We start from the raw sequence: 26,083 nt of genomic DNA, 5'->3' as shown, positions 1-26,083 counted from the left end.
TTAACGGCAATATGTATCGCTTTTTGAATATGAAGTACTTCTGACGTTGTGTTACTGTATGTTGTAAAGCGTACTGACATCTTACTACCTACCAGGTGCTAAAAGGCGCTATACCAACACTGCAGGGGCTCAACGCAGGCCCCTGCAGTTCTTGTGACACGAGGAAAGAGGAGGACCTCAGGGGCCGGAGCCCCAACCCTTCGAGGGGCCTATACCAGCCATGGGGCAAAGAGATTCTGTGAGATATTGGGGTTTATAAGGGGCCCTCATCACATTCTGCAAGGGCGGAGTCATCATTTGCGCCTCTGGAAATACAGCAATCTGTTACTTATATAGCGCTTTCAATAAAGCGCTTAACGTGCAACATTCTACAGAAAATTGTTAGCACTAAATCTGTACTCAATCCAACTTGAAGTGGTGAAAATCGGGGCTGACCATGGAGGGGGCAAAACCGGCTTATTTTTTTCTGTATATTATCCTATTAACATTTCGGTAGCGCTTCGCTGCCTTTCTGTTGTTCGGAGTTCCAAACGTATGTGAACTGTGACTGTCGGATGTATGACGTTACAACGCATACTTTTACTCCGCATACCATTACAACGCGGTATTTACAACGAATACCGTTACAACGCATAGCGCTTTGGGGTGCTGGATAGTGGTAAGTATAATTTACTATTCTAACTCCAGTCCCCGTGGACCCTAGGGAAGGTGTTGGATAGTAAATTAAACTTACCTCTTATCCTAGAGCGCCCCCCAGCGCAATGCGTTGTAATGTCATGCGTTGTAATGCCCGCGTTGTAATGGTAGTGCGGAGTAAAAGTTGCGTCGTAACGGGTGTATACCGTGACTGTCGCATAAGACGCACACTCAAGAGTTGCAACGTTTGCACTTCCACTATCGGCCTAAAGTTTAAATCTGGAAAATACGTTACTCTGGACGGATTGTAGGAAAGACTGAGATTACAAGAAGGCTGTGCAATAACACACTTTCTGGAATGTATTTTAACATTATACGTAACATAACGCAAAACCATAAACTGACAAAGGCAGTGTTAATGAGGTATGAGGGAGGCTGAGGTACAGCATGGCAGACGCATGCCCTCAACAGCTGTCAGTGCACCTCTGGGGGCACTGGTGGAGCATTGTGTGGAAACAGATGTGTGTACTCAAAGTAACACCTCTCAACAGGAGAATGCGTGCCCCCGGGCACCACACTGACATACACCCCACAGCTCCCACCCAGGGTGGGTAGAGCTCCCAGCAGTCCCCTCCCAGGGTGGGTAGAGTCCCCCTCCTCCCAGCAGCCCCTCCTGCGGTGGTCAGAGCCCCCAGCAGCCCTCCGTGTTGTTCAGTGCAGTGTCTTTCAGTCTAGTCTTGTGCCTGCCTATGCAGTGTGGTGCTGTCTTTCTTGACTAGTGCCCCATAACATGGGGTGCAGACTAGTGGTATGGTTTAGTGAGGGTTCTTGAGGCCTACTGTGGGTCTGTAATAGTTAGTTTTGTACCACACTGTTTAGTCTGGTGCCATATTGACCAGTGTTGCGCCATCTGGGTATCCAGAGTGGTGCCATTTTGCCTAGTGTGGTGTCATGTTGCTAAGCTGGTGTCATATCATCCATTGCTGGGCCATTGCGCTTTGTGTGGTGACGTTTTGTCTATTGTGGTGTCCTTCTCTCTAGTGTGATGCGGTGCTGTTCATTGTGATGCCATGTTACCCAAAGTTGTGCCATGTTGTTTAATATGGTGCCATCACGTTTTCCACTGTGGCTTCATACTTTCTAGTGTAATGTCCATGTTGTGTTGTGCGTTGTGGCTCCACGTTTTAAGTTGTCCAAAGCAATGCTATAATGTGGCTCTCTGGTGTTGACCTTGGTGGTATGCTGCCATGTTGTCTAGTGGTGTGTTGTGTTGTCCTGTGCTCCCATTATTTGCCAACTGTGTCCACTGGCGGACTCGGAACAGAGGAGGTCCATGCGGTGAGTCGTGAGGGGGTGACACCATGAGTTACCTGCACTGGGTGACACCAACCCTAGTGACGCCACTGCTCAGGTCACCATACCAGGTGTAGCCCCACCCATAGATCGTAAGGACTACTCTGGTCTGACTTTAATTCCACACTACACTCCCAATGGGCCCCATGATATATTAAATAGAGGCAACTTGCTCTGACTATTCCAACATATTCCAACGTTGAAGGATTTAACATCGGTTGAACTAATCTCTGCGAAGTTCACTCAAATCCCGGGTAAAGGAATCTCAGATGCCACAATCAATACATGTGCAAGGGCTGGCATCAGGGATGCCATCCTGAGTGTATCATTAATCTTTGAGGAATGGGGCATTGAGGTTTAAAAGCTTCATCCACCAAAACATCCCCATGTACTACTGGTGAAGGAAGTTATTGTGTGGCACAGAAGTGTATTGAGTGGTGCATGGGCGCTACCCATGACTGGCAAACAAGTGCTTAGAAAGCCACAAACACTCTAGAAGTATTATATGTCAACAACAAAAGAAATGTAAGATGCTTATGAAGAACTCACCACACCAATGGAAGGAACCAGCTGGATTAACACTAAAGCGGCACCCAACATACTTACTCCTAGCCACTTTCAACCATTGTTCCCCCAACTGCAGATACAGTTAATGGAGAATACGTTTATAATTACATCACAGAACATGGCAGGATTGAAAACAACCCTGTCATCTGAACCCAGAGTGGCATAACAGCAGTATCATTTGCCTACAGGAAATGTGGGCACTGAACCCGACAGTTTTTTATGGCTTCCATGAGATTTTCAAGCCTGCCAAATGCATTAATATATTTTGACGGCCATGTGGTGGTTTCTCAATCTTTATAAAGCAAACCGGCAATTACGAAGCCATACCCTTTAATCCAAATAACCCAGTGCAGCAAGTTGCAACAGTATCAGGGTTAACACTCAGTCAGAAGAACTTCTCTCTGCTCTTGATTAACTTCTATCATAACGCACAGAAAAGTTCTAAACAATAAGCAATTGAAGTCCTTTGAAATAGTCTAGAGGGCATCCATCTGGCCCATCTATCTCATGAAGTTGTGCTAGCAGGGGATTTCAACATTAAGGCCTTAGAAAAGGCTCCTGCTACTACTCGAATAACCAAGGAACGGGGTAAAATGAACTCTCAACTGGCCTCTTTCAGAAAGTGTTATTGGGCTTAGGTCCCCTCCCCCCCTCCCCCCCCTACAAGCCTGCACCACATTTAAAGGAATATCAACAAGAGACTACATCTTCATGCCTGATTCCCTGGTGAATCATTTATTTAATTTTGAAATCCCTAACCAGAGCGAAAGTGATCTAAATTCCCCTGACTCTAACCTTGCACATTGGGATTACAGTGGCGGCCAAATATTATGCAGTGGCGTTTTCAACGAGCAGAGAAGCAAGAAATTTAGTCAGGGGGATTAAATGGAGACCTACAGATACCTCTCAGGTCTCCAAATGGCTACAGAGGGTGATCACTAGCCCCAATATTACACAGGGGGTGCTACAAAATAATTGGGGTACACTGACCATGGAGTTGAGAGATTCCATACTGGGAGCAGGGTGCCGTCAACATCCCCCACAGCCAACAAGGAAGGCTCAGCACAAGCAGTCATATACTCAGGGTATCACTATGAAGCGGAAGAAGCTAAGGAGCAGCCTCAGCAGATGCAAGCTCAACCCCACCAGGGCTGACTTTAGCGCTGATGGCGCCCGGTGCGACAATCATTTTTGGCGCCCCCTCACACCATGAACACCTGCTCGGATTCGCTCACAACCTCCGGGCAAAAGTGCCCCTCATCTCCGCAATCATAAGTTTTTGCTAAAAACAGCACTCTACCTAAGGTCAGTGCCCCTTCACAGGTCAGCGCCCAGTTTGGCCACACCTGTTGCACTGTCCTAAAGCCGGCCTGTACCCCACTATCAATAATGCAAGGGTTGTGACAGAATCACGTAAGATGTAAAAAAGCTGTATGGGAAGTGAAGAAAGCCCTGGAAGAAGAGGAGTGGTTAAAAATACATCAAATGCTTAAAGACAGAACTCTTGTTCGCTTCTTGATCTACTTGAACAAACTAAAATCCTCTAACTAAATGAGGGAAAATGGAGTCTCAGAAAGCAGATCAGTGAGAAATGTGCCAGATCTATTCTCCAGCCACCCTGCAGTATTAGGGTGTATTGACAAACAGGGGTATGTCGATCAGCTCCCATGAGGCCAACAGGACCTAAATTAGGTAGCCTCTAAACTGATCAAGGCCATGAAAAACGGCAGGCGCCTGGTCCCAATGATCTTCCAGCTGTAATTTTTAAATGAGCTCCGGAGGGCTGGGTAATGGTCTTAACCCCGTTACTCAGCTATGCGTTTATTCTGGCTCAAATTTCTGAGGCTTGGAGAGGTTCTATCAATCAATCAATCAGGGGTTTATAAAGCATGCTACTCACCCGTGGGTCTCAAGGCTCTGTGGGGGTGTGGGGGAGAGGGGGGTGGTGGTGCAGCTCTGGTTCAGTCGAAAAGCCAGGTCTACTTTAGGGAGAACTAACAAAGCTGACCATTTATCGTTTGCTAGCTCTGCTTGACCGTGAGGCCAATGCACCTGCCAGATTACTACTAAAAAAAACTGGTGTCCAGATTTTGGACAATGGGATCCTTCCATTCTTTCAGACAGGCTTCCGCGGAGGAGCGACCACCATTGAGAACATCACTGCACTCACCTCCCGAGCCGCCAAGCAGCACAGCAATCAGCTACCACTCTTCTGCTGCTTTATTGAGTAGTGTGGCTTTTGACAAGGTGGACAGACAAGGTGGACAGACTGAAAACGCGTAAATAGTGGTGTTATATACATATGTTTCTATTACTCAATTTATGGTGTTAAACTCACGGATCCCGGAGGGTTAGAAGGCTGAGTCTGCCTTGCTGGGACTTAAACTGGTGAAATTAAGATCACAGCATTACTGAGGGAAGAAGAATTTAACTCACTCAGATTATCTATCAATAGACGTGCTAATCCCATGTCTTCCCATGAAATCAACAAGCAATGAACCGAACACAAACCAGTTAAGACGCACTAGCACACAACGAATGGCACTGCTGCGTCATCAGAATGGCATGTTTCAAGGAAGATCTGGTTTGCTTTGCAGGCGGAAGTAAAAACTTGAGTCATTTTTTGATGCAATAATGCCTGCTATTATCAGAATGCTAATAATAGTCCTATCAGTACTCAGGAAGGGAGGAGGTCTGCTGCTGCGTGGCGTATCGGTATTCCTTATTGGCATGTGTTTAGCACATAATCGACCTTTACCATGCCTTCGAACGTGACGCATTTATACAGAATTAGGGCAAGCCCAGTCCCTGAGAAGAAGAAATGCATGCCAAAGTCCACAACAATTCCAAGGAACAAACTCCTTGGTGTCCCCAGCCTACTTTTCAACTTTGACCTTTTGTGTTATTATGATAGATATATATATATATATATAGAGAGAGAGAGAGAGAGAGAGGGAGCATTCTTCTCTAGCACACTAATCTCTTCTGAAGTCGCCGGGCACAAGGTAAGGAATCACGCTATCGTTTTGTATACGTCCAGGGTGACCTATTGTTTTTTTAGAGATGCTAATTGCATATTTTATTTCCCACAGAAAATATTAATATTTTGTTTTATTATAGTGCTTCAAACTGCAGCTTGTAAGCACTGTCTATAATGCATTTTACACAACATAATTAAATTGCACTCAATTTTACCGACTTGAAAGAAATGTAGATTAAGGCGGTTTTGCTGGGACCTAAACTCGTAACTTGCAATTCACTGTATGTCTCAGCAGGGAGGGTTTAATTTGATTAATCATGCCACTACTTTTTAAATATAATCTGCGCTCTAGAAATTGAAATTCAATATCGATAATCAAATCAAAGTTTGGTCATGTTGACTTCGCACCTAGACTGCATGCATCACCGTTATTTCAAATGCTTCTTTTTAACAGCGTCCTCACCACACATAGAAACAAGTAGGGGCACCTTTCTGTAGAAAAACAGCAACAGAACAGTAACTGCAACTGTAATGACTGAGGTCAAAACAAATGTGCAAGCTTCGCATCTTGCTTATATTGCAAAGGTTAAAATGTCGTGCATTTGTAAGTGGGAAGACTTTTAGGGTTTTCGTTCGTTCGTTAATCTTTATTTCGGCAAATTTTGCCACAAAAGATAAACACACAGTTAACAAAACAGCAGTCTACAAAATACCAAGATGATAAATAATTCCAAATCAACACAGACAAATCGGCAATAATACAGGGTTCAAAATAATCTATCAAGATCCGATATGATATCTATAAAAATTAGTTAAAAAATGCATGCGCAGAACTTAAAAATTAGACATTATTTAATAGAACCCTATGTTTAAACCAAATTGCTGTCAGAAGTTTTGCTACGGCAAAAACAATCGGACTAGATAGATCTGTTTTTAAAATTCTATAAGCTTGCATACCATGAGTGAAACCTATATTTCTGCACAAAGGCACAAGCCGGTACCTTCTTGACTTATTTACAAGCAGGACAAAAAAACAAAATATGCAAGTCATTTTCCAGATCACAATTACAACCAGGACAGCTTTTAATGGAGGAAGGGTACCATTTACTGGTAAAATCTCTGATTGGTAAGGTGTCATATCTCCATTGTAGGTACAGCTTTCTGGTTAGAATAGGAAAGATATCATCCAAGATACACTCAAAACGATAAAAATATTTTTCCTTTATAAAAGTGTCAGTTAGGGTGCCACTTTCCACGTTATGTAAACAAGCCGTTAATTTGCTATCATAGTAAAGTTTTACTAAGTGCTTTCATGAGACCCTACTACAGGCTGCCTCCGGGTGAGTCCACATTTGCGCGAGGCCCAGCTTTCCCAATTCATTTTTTATATAAATGAGCCACGGAATTTTCCCCGCATTTGGTAGGCTTAGGATTTCTAGGAGTTCCTGTCAATAATTATGGAGCTCCGTCGTAATCCATAGCCTTCGCCAGAATGTTAATGGTTTGAGTCCCAAGACCTCGTCTATTGGTCTAAGACCCATATCGAGCCTCAGTGGCAGCAGGGGAGTACTAGAGGGCAGGGTTAATAATTGTCTAAGGAATTTGTTTTCTGTGATGACAATCTCTGGTCTGCACGCGTGACCCCAGAGTTCGCCACCATGAGTAACTGCCCCCCTTGCCTGTGTTTTGTAAATCTCAATGGGTGGGCCAATAGGTTTTTATTGTAGAAGTATTGGAAAGCTTAAAGATACCCCCTATTGATTGGGCCAATTTGAGTTAAGATTTGATTTGATGAGGGGCCTAGGTCATACTTTCATGTATAGTCAACCCCAAATAATCAAAATTCTGAACCCTTTCAAGCCTGTTGGTACCTATGCTCGGGTTTGGGCACGTAGTTAGTGGGGAATTAAAAATCATAAATTTAGTTTTAAGAACATTAATTTCTAACCCCCGCTCCATACAAAATGCCTCAAAACCATCCAACACACGTTGGATCCCCATTGGAGATTTCGACAGCAGCAGGGTGTCGTCTGCAAACATAATCGCAGGCACTCTGCTGCCGGCTAGCTTGAGGGCATCGTTATTTGGAATCCCGTTTAAATGGGCAATTACCCCTTTGACAAAGAGGCAAAACAAAGTGGGTGCTAAAACGCAACCTTGTCTTACCCCCCTGTCAACGGGGAATTGAGAGGACAACAGACGGTGCACAGACATAATATCGACTCCACAATATCGAATGGACAAAATATCGAGTTTTAAATATCGTTTGGAGAAAATATCGACAGGACAGAATATCGACAGCCAAAATATCGTTTTTAAGGTAAGTGAAGTAATATCGACTGTAAATAATATCGAAAGTAAAAAATATCTTTTTTTATATAATATGTAATTATTTATAGTGTTTTTATGTTATAATATGGGTGAAAAGTGTCATTTTATGTTATAATTATTTTTAATTAATGATTTTTTTTAGTTTTTGGGTAAAGGGGTATTTTTAGGGTTCAGGGTCAGTTTTTAGTTTTTGGGTAAAGGGGTATTTTTAGGGTTCAGGGTCAGTTTTTAGTTTTTGGGTAAAGGGGTATTTTTAGGGTTCTGTGTCAGTTTTTAGGTTTTTGGGTAAAGGGGTATTTTAAGGGTTCAGGGTCAGTTTTTAGTTTTTGGGTAAAGGGGTATTTTTAAGGTTCAGGGTCAGTTTTTAGTTTTTGGGTAAAGGGGTATTTTAAGGGTTCAGGGTCAGTTTTTAGTTTTTGGGTAAAGGGGTATTTTAAGGGTTCAGGGTCAGTTTTTAGTTTTTGGGTAAAGGGGTATTTTTAGGGTTCAGGGTCAGTTTTTAGTTTTTGGGTAAAGGGGTATTTTTAGGCTTTAGGGTCAGTTTGGGGTTTTTGGGTAAAGGGGTATTTTTAGGGTTCAGGGTCAGTTTTTAGTTTTTGGGTAAAGGGGTATTTTTAGGGTTCAGGGTCAGTTTTTAGTTTTTGGGTAAAGGGGTATTTTTAGGGTTCAGGGTCAGTTTTGGGTTTTTGGGTAAAGGGTTTTTTTAGGGTTCAGGGTCAGTTTTGGGGTACAGGGTACAGTGTAAAAATAAAGTAAAATTAAATTTACATTAATTTAATTTAATGAAATTAAATTAAATTAAAATATATTTAAATAATTTTAAATAATTTAAATTAAAAAAAAATTATTATATACTTACCAATACTTACGTTGTAATGGTAGTGCGTTGTAAAAGTTGCGTTGTAACGTCATATATCCACTGTTGCACTCTTTGCAGTGGGAATAGTAATTTTTACTCTTTTGTATTTGTACGTTAATAATATTGGCTATTATTTAATTAAATTTTGTTACTATATATATATATATATGTTTTAAGAAATATGATTAAAAAAATATTATTTTTTTACTTTCATTAATTATTTAATTATTAAAAGTTATTTTAAGTATTGTTAATTATATTTTAGTAATTAATTTTTTATATTAATGTAATTAAACATTGTTTTTATTAAAGTCGATATTTTTTACAACTATATTTTTGTTAACGATATTTTGTACTCGATATTTTTGTACTTACCTGTTTGTACATACAAACTCGATATTTTGGTTGTAGATATTTTCTCGTCGATATTTTGGGTAGTCGATATTTTGGTAGTCGATATTATTTCAGTGATCCACAACAGACCATTCCTCCTGCACCTTACACGTGCGAAATTCTTCTCGTGGAGCCGTGCTAGGATGTTTAAGAGTTGGGATGGGATACCCAGCTCACTAAGCACGGACCAGAGCTTGCCTCTTGGAACCAAATCGAAGGCCGCACGTAAGTCCACAAAGACCATATATCGACTCCCCCCTTCAATCCTAACAGTTTTCCAAAATAACAACAACAAACGAAAAATCTGGTCAACTGTAGATATGTTATTTCTGAACCCTGCCTGATAGGGACTCAATATGGAATTCTCCTCCATCCAATCCTGGAGGCGGTCTAAAATCAGCCTCCCAAAGATCTTTTGCGGCACATCTATTAAACTGATTGGCCTGTAGTTGGCTGGGAGCAGAGGTAACCCTTCTTAAAAATAGCGACAATTTCTGCTCCCAGCCAAGTACCAGGTACCGCCATGCCTCTTAGAACTGCATTAAAGATGGTTTGCAAATAGGGAGCCCATATTCTGGGTTCATGTTTAAAAAGGTCACCCGGGAGTTTATCCAACCCCTGTGCTTTACCCTCTGCTAGCTTAGATATTGCAGCTGACACCTCCTCTACAGTAAAATCGTCACCAGCCGATTGTGGGGTAGAATCGAACAGCGCCCCCCCTGGACTCCCTTCCAGGTCAGCATTTCCTGCTGCATACAAACACCGGAAGTGGTCCTCCCACACATCGGCGGCTATATTTGCCTCAACGGCCGCCAATGGCTCATCAGACCCTGTGTTTACAATTGACCAGAACCTTCGCGAGTCTCTAACTGCTAGGGCATTGGTTAACTTTGTCCAATTGACACAATCCCATTCCTCTTTCGCCAGTTGAACGAGGCGCTTATAATCAGATCTCCTGGCTTGTATCACTTTTCTATCACTAATCTGTTTTAGGGCAGATACTAGCTCGGCCTTCGCCCTTCTAAAGCGGCATTATACCATGAGACTCTATTGCCCTTGGTCCACCGTTTTGTGACACTGGGGTTAAGCACCTCTTCTAACTTATTAATTAACTGCCCATGCAGAGCACAGAGCTTATGATACATGTCAGGGGGGTGCGGATGCCCAATTAGGACGCTGATTTCTTCAAATACAGGGACGATACGGGCATATATTTAAAAAACCTTTTCTGGGTGCGTCACTAGTTTAGCCCAATTTACTCTTCGCCTGTTATTAGATAGGGTCAATCTCAGATCGGGTAGATCGTTGCCATTAAAATTCTCCTTGACCATGCCTGGTGAAAATATTTCCAAGTTTAATGCATTATGATCACTGTCATTTCTTACAATGACAGTGAAATCAATCACCTTGGGCCAGGATCGGGTTTTGACCAGTATGTAATCCAGGCGTGACTCCTGCCCTGGTTTATTAAATGTGCATTTTGGGGGGATATCAGAACGTGCGCGGTATTGCCCAGTACTCGTCTTCGTCCACGGCTAACCCCTCCGCCAAGACCGATAGTGGCTCAAAGTGACAATTCAAGTCACCCTGATCACGAACGGGGTGCCGCTGGGGATGGAACTTAAGAATAGGGACAATTCCTCTATAGTTCTTGATTCGCCGGTGATATTCACCGGTCTAGAATACACATTAACCAATGCGAGCCTGGAGGCATTGGGCCACTCCAAAAGCATGCACTGAACATCCTCAGATAGTGTATTCAAGGGCTTGGCCTTGCAGCCCAGGTGTGAACCCACCCAGACAGCAAGGCTCCTCGACGGGCGTCCTTTGCCCCCCCACCGTGCCGGAACAAATAAAGAGTCAAAGCCAATACATGTTTTTTCCTCTCTAGCCCAGGTTTCCTGAAAGAGACATATGTTGTTCTTGTCTATGAACGATCCCCACTCTAGACAGTCCATCTTATTGGCCAGCCCTGCCAAATTCCAAGACAGTATGAGTAAAGAGCCTAAATCAGTATTATTAACAGTTACCCTCGAGAGAGAGATAAGGGACCCATAGTATTTAATTTCGGCATTTCCTGCATACCCTGCACAATAGGAGCAATATTTGGGCCATCGTCCGAACTAGACTGGTCCATAGTATCAAGGGGTGTGCATGTCAATTGCCTAAAGTCATTAGTCTCTGTCTGGCTATTACCTCGAGGCCTGCACGCTTGTTCACCTATGGGCCTCCCACTCGGCTGGATGAGCATGCTGTTACCACCCTCCACTTCCGAACAGTCGCTAGCCCCGTCATGTTTAGGATGTAGTCAGTCAACCATATCGAGGCAGCTAAAGCGATTATAATCGCAGAAGGTATCAGGCATATACCTGTGGTCCCTCCTGTCCCTGGAGCCCCTGCTCCCCCCTCTGGTTTCCACTCTTGCCCATCCCTCCTCCGCCAGCAGTTATCACCCGAAAAATCTGGTGTATAGAAAAAGGACAGTGGGAGGGACTGTATGGTAGTATCAAGGTCGCGATGCGACCAAGCGCATATATGGGAGACAGTTCTAGGGTCCCTGAAGTTGACCAAGACAAAGTCACCACTAATCTTTTTGGTAGTGTTGCCTATCCAAGGGAGCCTTCTTACCATCAAGATCTCACTCGAGATTTGAGGGGGAAGAGGTCTATTTTTGTTCGGCCAACTAACTACCTTATTTTTAAGTGATACAAAGGATTCTCTGGCGGCAGTCTCTAGCACTGGGACTCCCGCTAAGACAACTGCAAGAGGGCTCACTTCAGGGGGCAAGTGTAATGTAAGGTTCTTTCCCTGGGTGTTACCCTCATGTGCTTTCAGGTCAACAGGTGGATTGGGCTTCTTAGCTACTGCCAGAGCATTCACTCGTGGCAGGGGACAGGGGTTCCTAATGGGAGTACACTGTATTACGGGACTCAAATTAGCTGTAGAAGGAATGTTGACTATTTGCACCCCCCCTGGTTCATCTCCTTCCCTCCGATTTCCATCTTGCTCTTAAGCATATTCAGGCCCTCAGCAACAACTGTTGTGGCTTTCTCTATGCCTAAGAGCCTTGTTTCGATGTTAACAAGTCTAGCTTCTAGGGGAATAAGAAGGGTCTTCAGGAGTGCAACCACACTAGCAATTAACAAATCACCTCCTACCAATGTCGGAAGAATGGTAATTGGATCATCAGGAATTGAAGTGGGCGAGCCGACCGCTAGAGGAGCGGTAGGCTCGATGGAACCTGCAATGGCCCTTTCTTTGAGTACCGGGCAGCACGATTGCTTGGCTAGTTTTGCCTTTCTCTCAACAAATTTTTGTGTCACACGTTTCCTTTTTGGTACTGCCCCCTCCCGATTCCCCCATAACTGCCTGGTGTTTGATTTTCCTGGGATATCAGTTAGTGAATTGGCAGGCACATTAAGTAGCAAATTACTCTCAGATGTAACAGGGGGAACAACGTTATTACACAGTAGTGCACTACCCTTTACAGGAGAAATCCCATTCGTGGGTGAAATATCACCACGCTCAGGAAGTTCATTTACAGTTGTGTCCACACACCTCTCAGGTGTTCTAGTAATCGCTATTAGACCTAATGAAGATCTCTTGGCAGTAGTGATTTCCTGAGAGAGACGCCGCTCCAATATGGTAATTTCATGGGATAATAGGGAACTAGCTCTAACAATAAATTTGTCGAAAGTACCTGCTGTAGAGCCACCCGACATTGTTGATTTACTCCTCATCTCACGACCAGCCATTATCATTGGTTCCTATGCGGGACGGCAAGTCCAAGTAGGGTGGCCCGGTCTGGTTTCTCCCGGTCTAGAACGGGCTAAAACGGGCCCGCCCTTGGCCCGGGCTTCGCCCGGCGCGCTCCCGCGCGCGTCCCGCGGTGCGCGGATATGGGCGTTATTAAATAAGGGGAGGTGAAGGGCGGGAAGAGTCCCCAGCTGCGGCGGATGACAGCGCGCTCAGACTGCTGGTCCTCACAGTCCCGCACCCTTGTGTTCAATCCAGAGTTCTGCCCGGGTTGGCAGAAGTAAAATCACACCAGTTGTCCCAAGTTGGCAGAAGATTTAAAATCAGTAAAAGCCCACGAGCAAATGGCTGCGAGCGGCTCCCGCGGAGCGGGGGCCGCGAGCCGTTAAGTACTGCAGGGAGGTGGAGGGCAGGAAGAGTCCCCAGCTGTGGCGGGTGACAGCGCGCTCAGACTGCTGGTCCTCGCAGTCCCGCACCCTTGAGTTCAATCCGGAGTTCTGCCCGGGTTGGCAGAAGTAAAATCACACCAGTTGTCCCAAGTTGACATGAGATTTAAAATCAGTAAAAGCCCACGAGCAAACGGCTGCGAGCGGCAAATGGCAAGATTTATGACATGGTATTAGGCAGAAGCTCAATAGCCTCTTTAATCTCAGTGCTCATAATGGGAGCTCCCAACTTTGTCGCTGTTCACTATTCAATAAGGGGAGTTTAATTTGGTGCACAAGACTTCAGTCTTGCCAGGTAAGGGGCTGCTGGTTGAAGCATAGAAATCTGCGTAGTGATCTAGAAACATCCTGCCAATGTGATCGATGTCTGTTACAGTGTAGAGCTCTGTTTGGAATCAAAGATTGTTTTAATGGTTCCCTGATTACTTTTCTCTTTAACTGATCACTCCAAAAAGCATCTTGCATGCTCGCTCTCTTTGTAGAATTGCTGAAAACAAGACTTCTGATTGATCAAAACCCTGGAAGTAAAAAGGTCTCTATGTCTCTGGCTTGCTGATGCCAGGTTAGCATTGGGCCTAGAATTATACAACCTAAGGTCATCCCTTTGAGTTTGCCCCAGGTTTTGTTGTAGTACGGCAATTTCTTCCCATCTCGCTTTGTTAATTTGTACATAATTGTTGTGTTTTTATCCTTGTTGTTGTTGTGTGACAGTCCGTTCACTTTTATCACTTATGTCACGTCCTGCACCATACTATTCACTTGAGCACCTGCAATACAGTATAATTATTATGTATATCCTTGAGAAAAAAGAGTAAAATAAAATACTCCTACCTGTACCTACTACCTCTGCTCCCTAGCGACTTATTAAGTACTCGCTTTTCTGTTCTATTCCCCACTAAGGATCTCTTAAGGCCTACCTTGAACCATTGTTCTTTCAAAAGCATTTCGTTACCCCAGGTTCTACTGTATGGGGTCCCCTTGTTTTTAACAAACAGACCTCACTAAAGGCAAGGAACTTGGTGCGAGCACACTGGGATGGGCTCATTGAAGGAAGAGAGAAGGGATCAAGTCAACTTCCAAATAATTTTTCGGGGCAAAATTAACTCATCATATATTTAGTAATTACCCAAACCTTCCTTCTTCATTCCCGTTATTCCTCCTCCTATCCAGTTCTTTAAAGATGACCACAGATCTCTTCCAGGCTTGCTGGTGGATGGCAGAGCATGGGTCTAAAGCTTACATATTTCTCTTCTTTATAACAGAATTAGGTCAAAGATCAGGTGTCGACATTTTACATGGAAAATGCACTCCCCCCCATCCTTCTGCACTATCCCAAACATGATTAAAGCGGTGCTTACCTGCATTTAAGTTCCTAAAGAGAGTGAGCTAGTTTTACCCACTGCAGTCCTAAATTCTTCCAGTTTTGGACAAGTAGCAAACATATGCATATGGTCGGCCTCTCCGTTGCCACTCTGCTTACATTTTGAGTCTCCATTTCCCCTTATTTTTGCAAATTATTTCGGGGTCCAGTAGATTCATTGCAGGGCAAAGAAGGTTTTTTTTCTTAGTGCAGCAGGATTAACCACCAGATAAAGTTTAGATAAAGATACTTGCCATAACTCTTCAAGTGCCACATCCGACAAAGTATCAGTCCCTCACACCATATGGCACTTTTATTTTATCCTCCCCTGCCATCAGAAAATACTGATACCAGTGTGCCATTTCCTTCTTTATGACCCTTTGATCTTAGAGCTCTATTTCCATTTGTGCAGATTCGGTCCCAGACCAACCCTGACTCTTGAGCCATGTATTTACTTGATAAATTGTAAACCTGTAAAGGGCCCCATCTGTCTTGTAATTCCAAAAGCTGCAAGTCAACCTCTGCCCATCATCCCCCAGCTGCCCCCATCTGAGGACATCACTCTGTTTCAGAGACATAGTAAGACTGTGGAGCAGACACTCTGGAGTTCCTGAGGAATCCCATTTGAGGGCCAACATGCTTTAGTAGGCAATACCCAAAAGTGATCTAACCTCATACCAAGTTCTTGCTGCCGCCTGAAGGCATTTCAATCTGACCTTTTTGAAAAATGTTGGTGCCCCAAATTTGCAAGATAAATCTTCTTCAGGCAACTCCACCAGCATAGCCCTAAACAGTATCCCTAAGAAGGTCCCATCTGGATGCAGAAGAAGCAACCTATTGTTTTTTAGCAGAAATGCACAACAGTAAAGTTGTAGGCCTGGGATTTCCTATTGTCCTGTCCCTGCTTTCCTCTTCAATTTATTCCAGGAAAGACTTAATCCCTTAATAGCCCAAATAAATGATGTTGTTTTCCCTTGGAATTTCAGGAAACATAATGGAAAGTTATTAACAAAAAGGTAAGCTTGGGTAAAACTGACATTTTCACTAAGTTGATCTTCCCATATATAGAGAGCGGGAGCTTCTGCCATCTTCTTATTATCCCTCTTATCTCACAGGCCCCCTTATCAAGATTTACTGCTGCAGTTTTCCTTATATATTTGGTTATTATTATCCCCAATAATCTCATTTCAGTATCACTTATTATTTCCCAGCTACTCTGGTTCAAAGTCATTATTTCTGTTTTCTCTTCATTAATCCCATACCCCGCAAACCTACCAACATTTGTTGCCTCTGTCATAAGATGTGGCAAAGCAGACATTATATCTTAATTATGAACCATTAAATTATCAGCACATAAAGAGATGTTCCTTGCGTATGCACCAACTTCAAAGGGTTCTATCCCTTCATTCAATCTTAAACTTTGAGCAAAAGGTTCAATATAAAACTCAAACAGTATGGGGGATAGCAGGCCGCCTTGCTCCATCCCCTTTTTTATTGTTACTGGTGATGATAAATTATAATTTACCAGGATCCTAGCATTTGGGGCCATATAGATCTTAAACAATGAATCTATCAAACGTTTACCTATTTTGAAGAGTTCTAAAATAATCATGAGATATTTTCAATTAACACGATCGAAGGCCTTAGTGACATCCAAGTTGAGCCCCTACATTTTTAGCTAAATCTATTGATCCTAGCAGGGTATTGTTAAGTTCTCTCATGTTACTCCCAGGTTAAAAGCCATTTTAATCCTGATGTATCAGATGCCCGACTACTTTATTCAAATGGGCTGCTAGGATACTGGTAACAATTTTATTGTCAGAATTGAGCAGCGAGATTGGGCAATTAAATTATCACTATAAGATATTCTTACCGGGCTTTGGAATTAGTAACATTACTACTTCATTGCCTGTCTCTGGAACTGACATACCATATATCAATATGGAGTTAAATAGCTTAACCCAAACTGGGATGATCTCCTCTGCAATTGTGGAATAAAGTTCACTAGGAATCCCATCTGGCCTTGTGGCCTTTCCTCTTTTTAATTTTATCACTACCGCCAGGGTTTCACTACTGCTGATTTCTTGACACAGATATTGTTGTTGATTACTAGACAGTTTAGGGAGATGTTTTTCTCAAAGTCAGTGTTCCAGGTCTTCTTTGTTTACAGTAAAATCTTCAGTATACCATAAAGCTGCTGAACAAATTTGTTAAATGCAGCTTTAATCGTATTACTCTCTTCAACTGTCACACCTGTATCCCCACCAATTATCTACCTAATAAAATTCCAATTTCTTTCCCGCCTTGATATCCAAGCTAGCAGTTTCCTGCAACACTCCCTGCGTATAATATCTCTAGCTCTGCTGACTTCCCATTACTGCAACACCGTTTCCTCAACTTTGACTCTAAAATTCAATTGCAGATCCTCAAGTAATTCTAGCATTCCTTCCTTTCCTTCTCACCCAGTAATTTTGCGTTTAGCACCTCTCCTATTTCACCATCACCTTTTCTAGTTGCAAAAGTTGCGCCTTTTCTTCCCGCACCAAGTTTATTGATACATTTGTGAGAGTTCCTCTTAATCAGGCTTTATATGAGTCCCACACTACATGCATGGGTGCTGATGTCATATTCCAGTAAAAAACAAAAAAAAGAATCTGTGCCTTGCCGTATCTTTGCCACTATCTCAGCCTGCAGCAAGATCCTTCTACTAGCTGACCACCTTCCAATGCTGCGAAGATCCTTTATCACGATGTTTAAGAGCATAGCTGGGTGATCTGAGAGATGTATAGGAAGGTGTTCCATCCCCACTTCTTTCTCCACTTCCTTTCTCTCCCTGAAGAAATAGTCTAGTCGAGAATAATGACCATTCTTCTTGCTGCGGAAAGCATAATTCTCTTTTATTCTACGTAAGACATTACAGATATTAAAATTTTCCACCATATCATCAAATATGCCCTCATCTTTGGTGAGCTAATCTGAATCCCTGCCGAGGAACTATGGAGGTTAATATCCAATAAGACATTAAAATCCCCACCTAAAAAGATGAGAGCATCAAGGTAGACCAGATTAGAAAAAGTTGTCAGTGAAGTAACATCGTCAATATTTGGGCCACGGCCCCTAATTCTTGCAGTGCTTTTTCCCTCAGAGCTAAACACTGATTTTTTTCTGTATCGTTTTTTGGGCATTGTTCTATGATCTCTGCGATGCCCTCAGGTGCCATAGGCAGCCTCTAGGAGCTATGGCAAGGTGCCACGTAACAGGTTGGGGGAAGGGGGAAGAAGTGGGAGGGATTGCACACTGGTGATGGTGGGGTATTTCCCAGGTGAGCCCCAGGCAGTGTGGGCTCCAGGTATGAGGGAACTCTAGAGGGGAGCAGGGTACCTGGGGAAGTGGGTTCGGTGTGGGGGGGCTGCTTCAAATTTATGATCAGGAGATAAATATCCATGTAGGTGTAGCATTATGGATAGGTGTGCCATTGCAAGAATATAGGATTTATTTTTAAAATATAGTACAGCCGGTAAACTTAAAACTTGTTTGCTATTCAGCGCATAGTGTCGCCACTTGGAGCTGTGGCATCAAAATATTATTTACACAAATACTATGATGTGAACTGATAATAATCCAACATCCTTGCCCTGTAGGAAATTTCAATTTCACAAGTCATACAAGGTCTAATTGAGCTTCACTTGTCAATTGTACTTCAGTGTTTCCCACACAGGGATTAATGAATGTGTTTATATGTTTCATTTATAGACCATGCTTGAAAAATGGACGAGAAAGGAGATGAAATAGCAATTATTGGCATTGGATGCAATTTCCCCGGAGGTAAATGTACACAAAATTGAATTCTTCGACATGGCACATCTCAAACAATTTTTTGTTAGAATGCCAAAGAAATAATCACATTCATAAACAGAGCAAGTGGGATAACTCTGCTGTGTAAAATGATAGGCTGCAGTTAGGTGACTGAGTGAAAACATGATATGTATTTCATATTATATTTTTTTTTAGAAAGGTATTCGAAAACTTGCACTCTAATGATTTATTGGAATAAAATTAGTATGGTAATAATTAATTTTAAAAGAATTAAAGTGCATTGTAAGTATAATAGGACCAATTGCAGCGCACTCCTAATGAGAAATGTCTATTAGGCCGTATTTCTTCTTTCAATTCATACACATTTGGAAGTCTAGAAGCATTGATGCAAGGACATGAAGCTACATTGTTTGAATGAAGAAGCAAGAAAAACTGCATGTTTAAGTACAAATGACACAGGATTAGCCCCTTCAGTGCCACATTTTTGTGGACTATCAGTGTCAAAGAGAGAGTGAGGATGTATGATAACTAGTTCATATCCCCTTGGTAATTATGTTTTATCAATGAGAACTAGTCTGTGAAGACGTAGTGAGAAATATGTGATGTTGCCAGATGAAAGAGATTTTCTTTCTTAATAAAGCCCTCACCCACCAACCTAGTTGGTGGCATGCTTCATCATCGGGCCCACCTGGTGACACCGAGTGTGTCCCTGGTGTGCTACAACGCCTGTGTTACAGCGGAGCTGGTATATTTGTTGAGTGTGCAGTATGGGTGACGTGAAAAGTGAAGTTAAAAACTGTCCATTGGTCCCAAAAAGGTTAATTGTAATGATTGGGCCTTTGGCAGTATTAAAATGCAAGGCAGTGGATGCAGGTGGAGTTGTGTTTAGGGAACTCCTACATCCTGTGAATGGTCGACATGTTTCAGCCATGCCTCTACTATAAACTAGCTTTCCTCAGGACCTAAAAAATGTGAAGTGCTTGATCTATACTTGTGCTCGTCGAAGCAGTGACAAGAGGTGATACAACAGGTCCTGGGCATATAAGTATGCCAGAACCTCGGCCGGAATCTCATGGGGCACTCGTAGCAAATCGCAATCGAGTGATTTGAGGCGGAACTGCCTTCTCACACATCAAAGCACCTTAGCGCGTGCTCCACATATGTTGACCTATACACTAGCACAAGTATAGATCAAGCACTTCACATTTTTTAAGACCTGAGGAAAGCCAGTTTATAGTAGAAGCCTGACTGAAACATATCGCCCATCCACAGGATGTAGGAGTTCCCTAAATACAACTCCACCTACATCCGCTGCCTTGCATTTTAATACTGCCAGAGGCCTAATCATTAAAATTAATCTTTTTGGGACCAATGGACAGTTTTTAACTTCACTTTTCACGTCACCCACACCGCACACTCAGCAAATATACCAGCTCCGCTGTAACACAGCCATTGTAGCACACCAGGGACACACTCGGTGTCCCCATGTGGTCCCGATGATGAAGCATGCCACCAACTAGGTTGGTGGGCGAGGGCTTTATTAAGAAAGAAAATCTCTTTCATCTGGCAACATCACACTTTTTTCACTACGTCTTCACAGACTAGTTCTCATTGATAAAACACGTTTGTGGACACCAGTACCAGTGACTGGTTTCAAACATTCATTTATTTATGAGCTTTAGATCAGGTCATTGTAGTATTGTTGAATGGACGTTGACACAGAAAGCTTGTGAATAAGTTTATTGGCTCAAGAGCAACACAGCGACATGAGCAAGCTACAGCGTTCAACTGACAAAACTGTCAACATTCCACACCTAGCCTCAGAACTCCCAACACCCAGGGTTCCAACTACTAGTGCCAAAGGGGCACAATTACAGAATACTACATTATCCTCATTTCTGCAAACAAAAAGAAGAAAGAATAGGGGATGAAAATACTAAAGAAGACAGAGAAGAAGAAAAAGAAAAGTGAAGAAAAGAAAGGAAAGGAGATGAAACAAAGGACAAGATAAAAGCAAAACACAGCAGTGGCGAAGAAAAACAGTTGAATTATCTGAACCTAGCAGGAATCCTAGATACTCTCAAACTCCTGCGAAGTACAGGCGACAATTTATCATTACAACAATTGTTACCAGAGTTGGTGGTTTCAGAAATGACATCTTTAACTTTGACAACTTTACAGACATTCCACCAATGGTTGTTGTTAACTCGCACAGCATTGCCACATACCTTGTTGACAACAAACGGTTCAGAGAATTTACTCTTGCCTTTGGCGACATGAACAGGATTCTTAATACGAACAACATCACCAGCACAGATACTATGAGACACCACCCTTTTCCTCTCATCAAATTGAATTTTCTGCCTAGTCTGTGCTCGGATAACATTTTTCCTTACAAAACCATTGATGCCATCTATGACATTCATCTTGACCCACTTGGACATCCAACCTGGACAAATTTTAGTCGACGGTTTCCTCCCTCTTAAAAGTTCGAATGGGGAGACGCCAGTAGAAGAATGTGCTGTGGTGCGATAGAACCATAACATAGAGCGAACAGCATTCTCGAGTACACATTTACTGGCAATAGCCCACTGCACACAATTGTTCAACACACGGTTCATTCTCTCGACAAGACCATTGGCCTGGGGATGATATAAGGAACTTTTCTTGTGAGAGACACCACATTGTCTGAGAAAGCACTCGAATTCAGAACTAACAAACTGTACCCCATTGTCAGTCATAACACATGAAGGGAAACCCTCTCTGAGAAAAATATCCTTCAGGAAAAGAATGACATTAGCCGAGGAAGGCTCATTGATGAACCGAACCTCAGGCCATTTTGAATAATAATCAATGACTACGATTGCGAAACGTGAAGAGGAGGGTAAGAGGTTAAAAGGACCAACTAGGTCAATTCCAATCTTTTCCCATGCTCTTTCCGGAAATTGAATCGGTTCTAAAGGGGGCGTTCTCACCTTATGACTCTTGTCAGAATAGTTGCATATAACACAACCATCAACCAATGAATCCACACAGACATCCATTTGAGGCCACCAAAATACATCATGCAACCTGCGTTTGGTGAATGTTTTCCCTAGGTGACCTTCATGCGCACCATCCATAAGCCGTTTCCTCAAACTCTCCGGAGGAATCAGTCTACCGCACCGCAAAAGGATACCATCCTCCACAGTGAGTTCATCGGCAACGTTAACATACGTCTGAAACTGTCCAGAGACATACTTCTCCCTCGGCCAACCTGATTTCAAATATTCAATGACACGAGTAAGAACAACATCCTTTGACAATTCTCTTCTCCATTCAGTTTCATTCACAGCACACATGCCCTCTAAATCTAACGCAGCAACAAAGCAATCCTCCTGATCGTCTTCCTTCTCAACTTCAGAGTCGTTACCAGAAATGGGAAAACGTGAGAAGTAGTCTGCTCTGACATTTTTCGCTCCTGGCAAGTAAGCAACGTCAAAATCATACTGAAGCAACTTCGTTGACAATCTGGCAATCCTAGGAGTGTGCTCCTTAATCTTTTCACCAGACAAAATTGAGACTAAAGGACTATGATCCGTACGTATAGTGAAATGACTACCCCAGAGAAAAGAATTGAACTTCCTCACTGCCCACCAGCAGGCCAACAACTCTTTCTCGATGATGGAGAAATTCATTTCGGCACCACGCAAAACTCTTGAAGCATATGCAATGGTGTTGTCGACCTGACCATTTTTCTGGGTAAGCACAGCCCCAATCCCAAAACCGCTTGCATCAACAGTCACAACACATTCCTTATTAGGATCAAAAGCTCTAAGAACACTGTCACTGACTAGTTGAGACTTAAATCATTGAAAAATTTCATCACAGTTCTCATTCCACACAAAAGGTACATTTTTCTTAAGCATGTTGGTTAATGGTTGAATTTTAGATGCATAGTCCTTGATAAATCTAGAGTAAAATTCACTCAAACCTATGAAGGATTTCAAACCAGATTTATCCAGGGGAGGAGAGGCATCAACAATGGCCTTTACTAAACCAGGACGTGGTTCAACTTCATTGTGTGAGACTACATGACCAAGGAATTCCATTTTCTCTTTAAGGAAAACACATTTCTCTCTCTTAAGGACAACACCTTTACTTTGCATAATGTCTATCACTTGATTTAAAGCGACATCATGATCCCCTTTGTTTTGGCCAAAAATTAAGACATCATCTTGGAAAACGATTACTCCAGGGGTATCCTTGAACATTTGACTCATTAACCTTTGGAAAACTGCTGCCGCCGAGGCAAGGCCAAAAGGCATCCTGCAGTATTGAAAACTGCCAAAAGGTGAAACAAAAGCAGTCAAATGCCTAGAGGACTCACTCAACACCACCTGGTGGTATGCAGACGCTAGGTCCAACTTGGTGAACCATCTAGCACCCCTGGTAAGAGACAATAAGTCGGTGATTTTTGGTAAAGGGTGCGAGTCAACCCAGATGTTTCTGTTGAGGCTGCGTAAGTCGACACAGACACGCAAATCACCATTCCTTTTCCTAGCAACAACAAGAGGAGATAACCACAAAGATGACTCGATTGTTTCAATAATTCCCTTCTTACACAAATCCATCAATTCCTTTTCAGGACTCTCTCTGACACTAAAAGGGACACCCCTGACTTTATGCTTGACAGGAATGGCTCCCTCCTTTACTCTAATTTCGTGTTTGAAATCTTTAATCATTCCAAGCTCTTTACTGAAAACAAAAGGAAATTTGTTTGCTAAACCTACGACATAGTCATCGGTTTCAACTACTGCTAAGCTTTCTAAATAAAGGTCATCCTCATCCATCCCAACATGTTCTTTAGCACCTGGCCTTAAGACTAACCGAAATAAACTGCCATGGAACCAACCCCGAATGTTAAGACCCTTGATAGCCACATAGACTTTTCCAAAAATTTTCCTCCCCCTGAACTGAATAACATCCTTGAAATAACCATGCAAGGCTATTCTGCGCCCCTCAAAAGATACAGGAGCTCTGTCGGGAGGTTCAAGTTTCCTTCCTGGCCAAGTTTCATCAAATAACTCTTGGGTGATCATAGTGACCCTTGCACCTGAATCTACTAATAAGGAAATTACTTTATCACCCACACCAAAATTTTCGTAAGGGTCAACGCAATCAGAAGGATCCCCAGTAATGACACCATCTTCACGCACAGCTATGACCATGTCTTTGTTGACTTTGGTAGACACATCAATAAGATTCTGCCCCTCATGAACCACAACAACAATGTCCCTAAGGTCATCTTGGATGGTATTAATGGGATCTTGACCTTTACTGGTGTTTTCATAGAATTCTGCAACACTTCCTACCCCAGTAGTGTTAACCTGACTCTGAGACTTATTAACAAAATTCAAATTTCCCTGCCTGGGGTTTTGACAAATTTTAGCAAAATGACCATATTTCCCACAGGTGCGACAAGTAGCACTTCTAGCCGGACAGAACTTATTATACTTATTATGGGAAGGATTCCCACATCTATAACAAATGTCACGTCTAGGAAACAAGTTCCTTTCGTTGCGTTGTGAATTGAAAAGATTGTTCTTCTCAAAATGTTGTTGACTAGGACTAGTTCTGGTTTCTCTGTTCTCCTTGGACCTTACAATGGAGACTGTCCCTTCGCCCTTTCTTTCAAGTTCTTTAACTTCTTTCTTCGATAATTCAATACTTTTAGCTGTGCGAATCATTTCTTCCAGAGTAGGATTTCCTAACGTAAGTAATTTCTGTTGGATTGACTTGTCAGTGCATTTACAGATGTACTGATCCCTAATCAATTGTTCTCTGAATCCTTCAAACTCGCATTCAGCACTCAATTGCCTCAGAATGGACACATAGGTTTCCACATCTTCGCCTGGGAGTTGTTCCCTCTTGAAGAACTTATGTCTAATTACAACGAGGCTTGGTTTCACGTCAAATCTCAATTCCAGTTTCATCCTTGTTTCAACATACTCATCGATGTCATCTTCGTTGTTTCTCACTAGTGGAGGTAAGTGTTTAAAGATTTCTCTACCTTCGAAACCCAATGAATGCAACAGAAGACACTTCTTTCTTTCTGCGCGATATCTTGAAGCACCTATGGCACCCAGATAAGTCTCAAAAGCGTCGAACCACTTCCTCCAGATTATCGGTGGATTCCCTGGTGTCTCCAAAAAAGGAGGTGGAGGAGAAACTGACTGCATGGCGAGTAGAAGGAAGATAAAGTAAACAACCTTAAATAAGAATAAGTTTTGTGATGTCGCTGTGTCAATTGATGAATAAAAGACAATGTTATCTTATGAACGTTCTTGGGTGGTAGGACACTAGTTGATAGCTTGTAATGAGACACTGGTTGATAGCTTGCAAATCTGAGTGCAGGAGTTGAGACTTCAATGCTTAAAATTTACTCGTTTTTTTTTTTTTTGAGTAGAGATTCCACAATTTAATTGAATTAAATGCCAAAAGTTATAGTGGAGGATATTCTCTTTTTTTTTTTTGTCCAACAGCGTGTAGCGCACAAAAGTATAGCTCACAGCGTCTGGAAATTAGACGTGAGGAAACTTTGCCAACCACGTCTAAATCGTGTTATTTAAAATGGCCGCTGCGTGCGTGATTCCACGTTGCCAACCAAAAGCGTCATTGTTGACTGAAGCTTTTTCTTAAAATGGCCGTCAGGACGTCAGCAACGTGACTGTACGTTGCCAACCACACGCTCCACTCAGCGCCAACCACGGCTGTTGCGAAGCTCTTCTCCGCTCTTCAGCTAGATGTGCAGCGCGAAGTAATTACACACGGAACACTTATCTGACAGTGTCCGTCGACGTCTGCTCCGCTTTGACCAAGATTCCTTATCTGGGATTTGGTTTCTCGCCTATGCTGAAATTCTTCCTCCTCGCCTGTGCTGAAGTTCTTCCTCCTTCTCCGTCGAGACTCTAAAAATAACGAGGTGAGTCAGCAGGTTCGTTTCATGCTCTTGAGCCTCGTCGCCATCATTTCTGTAGTATTGTTGAATGGACGTTGACACAGTAAGCTTGTGAATAAGTTTATTGGCTCAAGAGCAACACAGCGACATGAGCAAGCTACAGCGTTCAACTGACAAAACTGTCAACATTCCACACCTAGCCTCAGAACTCCCAACACCCAGGGTTCCAACTACTAGTGCCAAAGGGGCACAATTACAGAATACTACAGTCATGTATTCTTCCCAGTTAATTAAAAGCCCTCTATGACTGTGTAGCTGTGCTCTGGTGAGAAGCCTCAATGTTAAGGTTTCTGTCCTTAAGTTTAGTTTCAATGCAAACCACTGATTTGGGCTTTGCTCTCCTATGGCTCTAATACTCTTGAATGTTTGTTGGGTATTCCTACATTGGTACATGGGGGCTTCAGGGGGGACCACAGACGTTTCCTTGCCATTATCAGTGATACGTACAGTAAAGAGAATTTTAAACTTTATTCTCTTTTCTACCTGCGGCCGGTCTTCAATGCTGGCTGTACATGGCCAGTCTTTCAGAGAATCAGGCACAGTCCACCTTCCTGATTTTGCAATAGACGCATTTTGTCAGTCAGTG

General features: G+C 42.7%; 1 protein-coding gene across 1 annotated transcript in view; it reads left to right on the top strand.

Annotated features, from left to right (window-relative positions):
- The first annotated feature begins 5,509 nt into the window (after positions 1-5,509).
- LOC144785494 (mycolipanoate synthase-like) overlaps positions 5,510-26,083 on the top strand; it is a 170,061-nt gene continuing 149,487 nt past the window's right edge. Inside the window, exons 1-2 of the mRNA XM_078664363.1 lie at positions 5,510-5,561; positions 18,435-18,506. Of these exons, the coding sequence (XP_078520489.1) occupies positions 18,449-18,506 (58 nt within the window). The 5' untranslated portion in view covers positions 5,510-5,561; positions 18,435-18,448. The remainder of the gene's footprint in view (positions 5,562-18,434; positions 18,507-26,083) is intronic.

Source organism: Lissotriton helveticus, chromosome 10, assembly GCF_964261635.1.
Source record: "Lissotriton helveticus chromosome 10, aLisHel1.1, whole genome shotgun sequence".
Classification (NCBI taxonomy): Eukaryota; Metazoa; Chordata; class Amphibia; order Caudata; family Salamandridae; genus Lissotriton; species Lissotriton helveticus.
Note: the sequence above shows the minus strand (reverse complement) of the source record. Positions and strands in the feature narration are given on the sequence as shown.